This window comes from Austrofundulus limnaeus, unplaced genomic scaffold, assembly GCF_001266775.1.
Source record: "Austrofundulus limnaeus strain Quisiro unplaced genomic scaffold, Austrofundulus_limnaeus-1.0 Scaffold913, whole genome shotgun sequence".
Lineage (NCBI taxonomy): Eukaryota > Metazoa > Chordata > Actinopteri > Cyprinodontiformes > Rivulidae > Austrofundulus > Austrofundulus limnaeus.
Window position 1 is genome coordinate 139345 of NW_013953315.1, and position 11145 is coordinate 150489.

The 11145-nt window shown below is 38.5% G+C and overlaps 1 protein-coding gene across 1 annotated transcript in view; it reads left to right on the plus strand.

Moving 5' to 3' along the window:
• The window catches only part of dus2 (dihydrouridine synthase 2), a gene marked incomplete in the record, with an annotated part of 55129 nt that extends 45731 nt beyond the window's left edge, over nt 1–9398 (plus strand). Inside the window, 3 exon segments of the mRNA XM_014029484.1 lie at nt 3096–3183; nt 5943–6016; nt 7645–9398. Of these exon segments, the coding sequence (XP_013884938.1) occupies nt 3096–3183; nt 5943–6016; nt 7645–7903 (421 nt within the window).
• Between the last annotated feature and the right edge of the window lie 1747 nt (nt 9399–11145).

Below are 11145 nucleotides of genomic sequence, written 5' to 3' on the forward strand. Positions count from 1 at the left end.
TAAAAATATATTTTTAGAAAAGTTACTTACTGCACCTTTAAAGTATTACTGTTACTGTTTATGCTCCTTGCAGCACTGATAAATAAATCACTAACCAAGATCTGGACAGACCCCCTGTGAAACTCTCGTACGTTGAACAAAAAGAGGAATGTTGTCCCTCGGAATAATGTCTAAAATTAAATCAAGATATAGCGCGGGACATAAAGTTAGAACGTTCATTACAACCTGACAGTCATAATGGATCGATGAGGGTTGTACCTGCGGTCAACGCCAGTCCTCGTTGTCCGTCGCTGAGATGATCCTCTTTTTAACGTAGTCCATTGCTTTATTGGCATCCAGGAATTCCTTGTTTTCCTCCCTATGAGAGATGCGGAGCCGTGCAGGAAAAAGCAGGCCATAGCGAAAATCACGTCGGTTGCGAAGAAGCCTCCTCACCTACGTAAACGCCGCTCGAGCCTTGGCCACAGCTACCGTGTAGTCAGATGTGATGATAATCGGTGTCTCTTTAAAACGAAGAGGACCACAACTCCGAGCCCGATGCAGTATTTCCACACATTCTTGATAATAGTGCAGCTWWGCAACAATGACCCGCGGCTTATCGCCTGACCTGTTTCCACCTGGAGAGCGATGGGCTCGGTCAACCAGTGGCTCTTTATCCATCTGTAGAACCTCTGCAAGCAGTTTAGCCACTGCTGAAGTGGAGCTGGATTCTGGCATCTCTGGAACCCCAATAGTCCGCACATTGCACCTTCTCATGCGCCCCTCCATATCGTCACACTTCTTTTTGAGCCCAACGACTTCTTCTTTCAATTCCAACACGGTGGTGCACAGAGAAACAACCTCTTCGGACCAGTTTGACAAGCCGTCCTCCATCCTCTTTAACGCTCTGTTTAACGTGGTCCAGGTCTGCGTGCAGTAGCATCGTGCTGTTAGCTACTTCAGCTCTCACTGCTTGAAGCTCTCCTTTAATAAGAGTAAACTCTTCAGAAAAAGCCACTTTTATTTCGGATTTGATCACAGTTGAGAGATCGGTTTTTATAGTGGCAAGAATGTCAGACTTCAAGGAGAGTGCGTCCACCTCGCTGCGGGAGGGAGATGAGGGCCCCGAAAGTCCGGTTTTAGCTGCAGTCTGCTCCGGGGCGACGTCGGGCCTAGCAGCCGTCGAGCTAGAGTGTTTGCCTTTCCTCGAGTTTGTCGCCATTCTTCTACTCTTCCAGGCAAGAATCACTCAGGGGTAGAGTCCGGACGGACCAAATGTTCAAAACAGCAAGGACATTTAGTATAGAACCACAAACAGAACAAGTCGGAGCAGGAGCCACGCGACACACGTCTCACTCCTCTGCCATCTTGCCCCAATTTACAAACAATTCTGTCTATTGCTGCAGGTGTGGGCGCTGCTAGGTCAAACTGTGACAAGTCTCCGGCATTCAATAAACCTTGGCACATCATAACAAAAACATATTTTTCCGTCCTTAAATTTTTAGATTCAACATCTTCAAAATAAACCTGAAAAGTCAGATTTAAGACCACCCCAGAGACCCATCTTGGAAGTTATGCAAATCTACAAATTTATCAGACATATTTTTATTTCATACACATAACCCCAGCACAGGAAATCTGGTGTAATGCCCAGCAGGCGATGACCCTGACGTAGACTACGCTAGCCACAGTCCACCCCAGTACTTCCTGCTGTTTGTACAATCTCCCGGCTGCAGCTACCCTAAAATAAAACAGAAAAACTAAAGCCAAAACCTGTCTATGCCCACCCACAGAAGTCCCACAGAAATCCACCAGCGGTCACTTCAGTGCCAGACTTCTTAAAACAGAATACTTTTATTCTGAATCAATACATGACACATCCGTGTGAATTGACACCTGCTGAATGGAGAACCACCCCACACTATCACACAAACAAGGATAGAGAGAGGAAAAAAAGAGTTTGACCCCTGGATTTATTCCCAATGTCATCGCATATCCCACCTTTGAATAAGGATTTTTATAACCATGCGAAAGTCCCCACCAGGAAATCACAAATTACAATTCATGGATTTTTCCTTATGATGGGCATTTTAATCCAGCCCATGCGGCCACCACGAATTGGTTATTTTGTACCCCACCTATTTAGCGCAGTCTTTTAAAGAAGACTCACTTAGGCTTTCGGAAAGAGCTCATAAAACGGCCTCACGAAAAGATAATGTTTTCACACGCAACACACACCAAAAAATATATAAAAACACATATTTCACTACCTAAAGGGCCCAATTTATTGTATGGCTTTAAACCCCCACAGACTGATATGTTCAAACGCTTTTAAACCATCTTTTACCATCCACATTAAGCCATGTTTGTTATGACTACGCCGAATGACACGCTGCCTTTGCTGAGCTGACACACAGGCTTAGCTTAGCAAAGCTAACACTTAGCGGGGCTCCTCTAACCCCCAGCTCCACGCACCAGCCGGTGGAAAAACAGATCGTCTTTCAGTCCTGTCTGTTTATCAAAATAGAAAGCAAAAAATGATTTTGCTCACCTGTTATCTGGCGCCCAGAACCTATGACGACCAGGCCTCCCCCCGCTAGGCCCAGCAGCCAAGAGAACGAGGCAGCCCTTGCCTCGACTTTCAGTCCGACGTCGGGGTCACCAAAACTGTAAGAAAATTTGTATTCAATAAACTGAAGTCGATATTAAAGACACCATTGTTAAATAAAATGATTTGTAAAAGGAATCAAACCATACAACACTAGAATTCTGGATCTGAGTGAGATTTATTGTCACTCAAGCTGACAGGAAACCATCACTACCGGAAAACCAGGAAGTTCATGTATTTATACACCTTCAGTGCCTGCGTTCGCCCCCTACTGACCTACGGCTGAATCACAGGCATTCAGACAAAAATCTCATCTACTGTTATCACAACGTTTAATTATGTGTTGTCATAGATATTTCGGACATGTAACTAATCTATTATCAATCAAAAAATTGATTAAACACTGTCAACATTACAAAAAGGAAAACCTAAGAATATAGTGTTGTGCTTTTAACATCAGTTCTAACCTCTAATAACTTTAAATTTCTTCAACGGTTTGTGTTTGTAGGAGGGAATATCCACCTCAGATAACACCAAAAATGTTCCTGCTGGAGTGGAGCCGCAAAGAAAAGCTGGAGCAGCCGCATTATGAAACAGTGAGTAAAACCCTGTAAACCTGTTCTCTTTATTTGATGCTTCCTGTTCCCATATTTGCATTTCCTGTTTTGTCTCTGGCTCCTCTTGTGTGGTATTAACCTGAACACATCATGGGATTTGATCTAATGCTACACAGTACACACCTGTAGAAAGCAAAATTCAAGGTTACCTCAATTACAGCTAATGGGCTGGACGGGCCCGCAGGCCACCAGTTAAATAGCCCTGTTATAAACATTAACTAGAAACCCAAGATACGTCAAACCATGAATGAAAAGGAGCAAAGATAAATAAATCTAATCACATCTGCCCCTTGTTTTCAAAAACATAATCAACATTAATACAACACTTTCCAGACTACAGCCTGAACAATTTGCAAATAAGAAATCAATCAAATCCTTTACATCTTATTTGAAGTAATGAGAAACAGTCAAATATTAAAGTAATGAGAAAAACCTTGGTAAAAATTCCTCTCATAACTTTGTTATGAGAAGATAAGTCACTTTAGTCTCTAATAGATATAGACACTTATATCTATCCCTTAGTTAAATCAAAGCCCTTTAACTATTACTTATATTCTTCGCTAGTAGGGGAAAGTGACTTATGTGAAATAAGCCCACCTCTACATCTTCTCATAACAAAGTTATGAGAGGAATTTTTACCAAGGTTTTTCTCATTACTTTAATATTTGACTGTGTAAAGTGAAGAGTGACACAATAAGGGAACGTCAGACGAGTTCAAATTGATTCATAAAAGATTTTGCAATCATTTATTTACACAAATTGAACAAATCATAAGTTACACCTGATTGTGGATTTCCTATAACAAGCGTCAGAGTCACATGAGATGAAAACTCGCGTCCGAATTTCAGTTCACATTAAAACTCAGATTACTTATATAGAACAGTAAAACGTCAGCTCTGATGTTAAAACCAAACAATTCTACTGGCACTTTAACTTAAGGTGGGCAAAGGAAGAATAAGAAAAGGGATGAAAATTAAAGATTAGTGTTTCTGCTTTTATTTTGGAAAGTGTATGTGACAACCGGACCAGCATCGTCCTCTCTGTGCTCAGAACTTCACATGACACGTCACCCCGAACACGTCAGCTTTACCTGGTGATGTCTTCTTAAGGCACCCCTCAGTATGAACTGTCTCACCTCAGACCAGTTAGGGATTGTTTCGATCGGCCCGCTCAATGCTCCGTGGCGAGAAAGTGTTGTTTAGGCAACTTTTCGTCTGTTTCAGCCCAGGCTAGAAAGATTCCAGCTGAAAGTTCCGGTCGTCCTTCAAAATAAAAGTTCTCCCCTCGGGAGGTAAAAACACTTTAAGAGACGTGGGTCTCTGGATGGACAGAAGCGGTGTCAGATTTCACCCTATTTGGCTGAATGGGCGAGATCCGAGGCCAGGCTGGTCCTCCTGAGAGAGATCAGCCGGTCTTCCTCTTTCGGCATTCAGGAAGAAGAGTTCTGTGTGTCTCCAAGACGTCCATGTTAGTACAGAGAGTCGGACGCCTAGGATCCGCCCTCAGGCGTTTAGAGTTGAGTTAGAAAGGAAAGGAAGATAAGCTTTGCCAGCTGGCGCCAGTGAAGGACATTCTGTAGTTGGTTAAACAGACATTTGATAATATCTTCTGGCTTTCTTTCCGATAGACTCTAAGAGAAATCACTGTAAAACATTTATGATGATTAATTAACATTTCTGTTTAAATAATCAGTCTGAACTTGGTGTCCAGATAAATGTAAGATTTTCTTAAGAAAAACTCAAAATTATATTACTGATGTTTCCAGTAAAACAAAACAGTGATTTATATAAAAACACAATGAAAACATGGTGAGGATTTTCCTGTGATTTTATACCATTAATTGATCTTTTAGGCACGATAAAAGAGTAGAAGTGATTCCATCTTCTTTGTGACATGTCATTATTAAGATTAACAAATGCATAACATTCTTAGTTAAACAACAAATGAATCACGAACAGAAAAGTTTGTTTCTGTCCATTATCTGATTAAGAGAACTGAAGCTCCCTTCTAGGTTGAAATGACCTGTCATGGCCTAAAATAGAGTTCAGTGTTCCTGCCTTCTTTCAGGCCTTCCCGAGACCTGCTTTGAGGCAGTAACTCCTGTTTCTTCAAATGAAATCGATTCAAATGAAATCGATTCAAGATGGATAAAATAGATTTTTTTTTACCCAGCCCTACTGCTGACCACTCGGGGAGACACAGTTCTTCAGTCTCACTAACTGGTGAGACAAAGCAAATCCAGCTGAATTGCGTTGAAAGCACTGGAGAAATAAAAAAAATATGATAATGTTGAAATGATGAAATGTAAATATTTCTACTAATAATCCTTACAGCTCTTTTTTGCGAAGTAAAAATAAGATTTGAATAGTTTTACATGCTGTCCCTCAAGCTAGTTGAGTTAATGCATACTGACAATAAAGATTCTTGACTCTTAATTGAATGTATTAAATGTGGAACAATAATGCATTTTATAATATGTACAAGACTTTATCATTTAGTTTCTCTTTTATTTTGTAGTAAATTGCGTCATTTGTTTAGAAATCACTTTTTCTATGATTTTGTGAACCCAGAATGTCACAAGAGTGTTTCAGTGTTGCCTTTTATCTGTTTAATCGTGAAGAAAGACTGTTTAGCTTTTCTGATGTGCATGATCATTTTTTCCGGACTCTATCAGCTGATCATTTACCAGGACTAATGTGCTGTGAATACAGTCTGACTGTTTTTTTTTTTTTCCGCAGGTGGAGCGTTCTCAGGACCGAGCTTTTCAGTCCACAGTGACCGTAGCAAAGAAGAAATACAGATCGTCTCTTTGGTTAGTACACACACACAGATTTGTTTTTATATCCCAGTGGGGACTGTGGATTGACTTCCATTCATTTTCTGGTAATTTTATATCCTAACCCTGACCATTTACCCTAAAATTTACCTCACAGGTACCTACCTACCTAAAACTAACCTAAACTCAATTCACGCTTTGGTCCTAAACCAAACCCCCTCACCCGTAATCAGCATCTGTACCCATGGGGACCGTGCAGTCACTGTGACTAGGATGACCATATCCTGAATAATCAGAGAAATAGCTACATTTATTATTACTCAGACCTGAGAAGTAAAATACCCTTAAACTAATGAGTGTAGCAGTTGAGGAACACAGGGCAATAAGCTGCTTTTAGAGCAGCAAAGATATTAATCAAAAACAATGATAATGAACAAACAGTTAAACAAAAAGCTGCTCCACAGAAGTAGTTTAAGTTGATTTATAAAAACCGTCAGATCCTACAAGTGTCACAGTTTTTTTTTCCCTTGGCAAGTCTTGTGTCTAGTCCAGTTTTTTTGACAAGGTATGTTTACTCCCTGAATGTTTACTGACTTTACTGCAGTGTGTGTGAAAATCCACCACCAGCTGTTTTGTTTTTCCTTGTGGTGATCTGCAGGTTTTTGCACTGTTACTCATTCAGCTATTCAGTTTCTTTATATAGCATCAATTTACAACAATGGTAATTTCAGGGCTGTATACAAAAATAAAAAAACTTTTAAGTTTATTCCAGATGTAGATTCAGATTTATTTACAGTTGATTATTGCACCCATTTATTTATTTTCTTTACCTGCTTTGTCTTTCTGGGTGGTGTCAATTCATTTTTTTGTACTAAAATGCAATCACATTTAAAACATAATAAAACAAGGATTAGTAAAAGTTATGCATCTTAGGAAGCCAGCAAATTGTGATGTCTTCACTTTGATGCAATCTCCCATCCTGAGCAGCACAGTGGAGAGAAAAAAACTCCTCTTTAACAGGAAGAAACCTCCAGCAGAACCAGAACCAGGCTCAGGACAGGCGGCCAGCTGCCTCGACCCACTAGGTTTAGAGGGGACAGGAAAGAGACAGGAACACAGGACTGGTCCAGGTGTATTTTCCTCTGGAAGAGAGACAAAGGAAACATGTTATTGATAGAAATAATTACAATAAACATGTAATAAACAAGAGAGACTGAAGACAACAGCAGAGTGAGGAAATGTGCTCAGTTTGTGCTCCAGCAGTCTAAGTCTATAGCAGCAGAAATGAAGAATAATTCAGGAAACCTAAGTCTAAGTATAAGACTTATCAAAAAGGAAAGTCTTCAGTCTAATCTTAAAAGTAGACAGTGTCAGCCTCACGGACAGAAACTGGAAGTTTGTTCCACAACAGAGGAGCTTGATAACTGAAAGCTCTGCCTCCCATTCTAGTTTTAGAAACTCAAGGAACCACAAGTAAACCTGCAGTCTGAGAGCGAAGTGCCAAGTTGACTGAAGTGATTATTGTCTCCACGATGACGAGTTGAGAATGTGAAATAGAAGATGTGCAATTTAACATCTGCTCATATTTCCAGTCATACGTACGTACTGTATGCATTCTTTGAGCAGATAATTACTTAGATTTGTTTTTGTTTTGTTTCCAACAGGGAAAAGTCCAAAAAATTTGCAGAACAAGCGTCTGCCATCGTCTGCCTACGAGTTTTAGGAATCCCAGAGGGTCGCATCGGTGAGGAGGATTCTGGTCTGGTTTGCAAGAGGAAGAGGGAGGAAAGGCCAGAGGGGCAGAGCAAGAAGCTGCATGTGCAGGAAGTGGAAACCTCAGAACCCGCCGAGGGGACGAACAGTGAACGCCAACACGGTACCACACCTCGAGCTCGGATGAAGGAGTTTGAGACGGAGGATTAATCAACCACACTTCCAGTTGATGTTGACGGTTTTGGGACTGAATGTTATCTTCTTGAGCATCTTCCAAAGTGAACTCTAAATTCAGACTGAAAGAACAGCTGCTGATGTCTGGAGCTGATTGATCCGATTCTTTCAGCTCAGACAGATGATCCTAACGTTGCTTCTGTTTTTGGTTTAATCAGGACGTAGTTTGTATTTGAAGCAGGTCAGGTCTGGGTCTTACCGAGTCTCACCTGGTCCTCAGTTTGGTTTCCTAAAACAGTTAAGATTTGGACTCTCAAACTCAGTTTCATTCTTCCTTATGTTTCTGTAAGTTTTTTTAAAGGTTATTTTGATAAAGGTATTTTGACTTGTATACATGATTCTGTGCAAAATTCCTGATCCAGTCCTCATTTCTTCCTGGGTTTTCTTTCAAGCAGTCAGACTTTCTGTAATCTTGGTGGTTGGGATCAGCAGTTCTGACTTTCTGAAGGTCTATTGCAGCTTTTTCTCAGATATTCAGTTCTCAGACCTGAATATTTGGAGCTTATTTGTTTTTTCAGCCTCTTACAGGGTTTCTGTTTCTTCTGGGTCACAGAAAGTTTTAAGCTGAATCATTTTTATTTTAGGCCTTGCAAACATAAATACATCAAGATTTTTTACTTTAGGTCTTAAATGTGTACCTTTGTTTATTTTTCAGTTTATTTATTGTTTAATGCGCTCACTGTTCCTTCTCGAGGTCTGTAGTTCTGTGAGGAATTAAAATGTTTTTACCCTAAAACTGAACCAAAGCTTCCATCATGCAGCAGTCCTGTCGGAGGGAGTATGACAAACATTCTGCCTTCCTCAAAAAATCTGTTTTTTATTTATTAAATTTTTTTATGATTTGGGTTGAATCTGAATGAATCAATTCTGTTACTTTAAAATACATTTTACAATGACTCATTTTTTATGATTCTTGTAGATCTTAAATTTGAATCAGTAGTATTTAAAAAGTTCTGAATTTACTGACTGAAACTTACAGAAACACTGCACTTAACTCTGACTTATCAGTATAGAATAAATCTTAAATGTTTTTGCTTGGAGAAAACCCTTTTCTTGACTATCTTGGTTATTTTTTAGTGTTTTTCATATATTCACAAACAGAAAAGTGAACAGATTGTGTTTCTGTGACAGGCTGCTGGAAATGACAAGTCCAATGGTTTATTATAAATTTTAAGTTCTTTGTCTCTGGTTCATCCCACGAGTACAGAGGTAAAAACCCTGCTCTGAAAATGGAGAAAAAGAAAAGCTGAAGGTCCATCAAACTTGATCTGGTGTTTGTGAAATCTTACAGGTAAATCTGTCTGCTTGGAAGAAAGAAATTAGGTCAGAGATGAATGAATCCAAGCTTGCACAGTTGTGTAAATCACCTCTGTTGAAGATTTTTGCACAGTTCTGTCCGTTATTTGAGCTGTTGATGACCTGCCTGATGATTGTTTCAAAATGAAACCATTAAAACCTGAACAACCTCTGAGCTTTGTTGTTAAAACTTACATTATTATGACAGTAACCTTCATGCAAAGTCCACACAGAAAGACCCCAGGTCCAAACCAGGGTCTACCATGCTGCTAAAACAAAGCTTGAAGCTGGTTTGAAAGAAAAAAAAAACTTTGTTTTAAGAAAAGCTCGATTTAGCTTCTTTTTCTTTGCTATATGAAAACATACATTAAAACAATAAAAAAGCAAGACATCCACCTGCTCATTATACACATTTTATGACTTAAAAAGAAATGAATAGTCTCACAATGCAGTACATTTGAATAGAGAACAAATAAAAAATCAGGAGTTGGACACACCTTTAGGACACAATCACACTGCAAAAAAATGTCCATCTAACCAAGTTTTAAAATCTTATATCAGCCAAAAAGTCTTTTTGATGTTGTTTTGAGACTGATTTACTAAACAAGAACTGATTGTGTAAGAATAATAATCGTTTTCAGAATGTGAAAGATTATTTGTCTTGTTAGCCTTAAAATTTGACTCAAATTAAGTGAAAATTTTCTGCAAATGGAGTAAGAAGAATTTTACTTTGTAAGATTCTTGAAATACTTGATTTGACTCAATTTTTTTAAATTTCAAGAAACTTACCAAGTAAAATTTTCTTACTCCATTGGCAGAAATTTTTGACTTGAGTCAAATTTTCAGACTAACAAGACAAATAATCTGAAAACAAGATTATTATTCTTACACAATCAGTTCTTGTTTAGTAAATCAGTCTCAAAACAAGATCAAAAAGACGTTTTGGCTGGATATAAGATTTTAAAACTTGGTAAGATGGACAGTTTTTGCAGTGCAGTTTCTTCCACTATGGGTCAGGCTAAAGACCAGTCAAAGAACATCAAGGACCAGATAGACTGGACGAGTCCAGACCTGCTGTGTTCTAATAAACTGAAGGTCTCCCTGCTGCAGGGAGCATGCAGTTTGTCAGTGATCGTAGTTGAGACCTTGTGAGTGATGCAGGATTTCAGTCGGTTCCAGCCTTGTGCAGATCCACAATCTTGAAGTCCTCTGACACGTTTTTGCTTGAGTCGATGAAGAGCTTGCAATGGAAGAAACCCAGTTGGTGGACTATGGAAGCAATTGTGTTCCATAATCCTAATTAAAATGGATTAATAGAAATGCTGTTTCATTTTCAACATGTACCTGATTTTTTTGACTCATAAGTAAAATTATAAATACATAATCCAAACTGTATTGCTCAAAGTGTAAATTAATTAAAATGTTAAATAAAACAAACTTTGACATTTAATTTTCAAAATATGTCCTGGTAAAAAGTGACCAAAATTCATTTTGAAAAGTCAAATCGGAAAATTATAATGCATTAGCAGAAATGCTTTTTCATTTCAAAGTCAAACCTGCATTTGTTTACTCATAAATAAAATTAGAACTAAATAATCCAAACTGCATTATCATTATATTTTCCAAGGCTGCTACATTTGTAAATTAATTAAAATGTTAAATAAAACAAACATTGACATTTAATTTTCAAAACATGTCCTGGTAAAAAGTGACCAAAATTCATTTTGAAAAGTCAAATCGGAAAATTATAATGCATTAGCAGAAATGCTTTTTCATTTCAAAGTCAAACCTGCATTTGTTTACTCATAAATAAAATTAGAACTAAATAATCCAAACTGCATTATCATTATATTTTCCAAGGCTGCTACATTTGTAAATTAATTAAAATGATAACTAAAACAAACTTTGACATTGACTTTTCA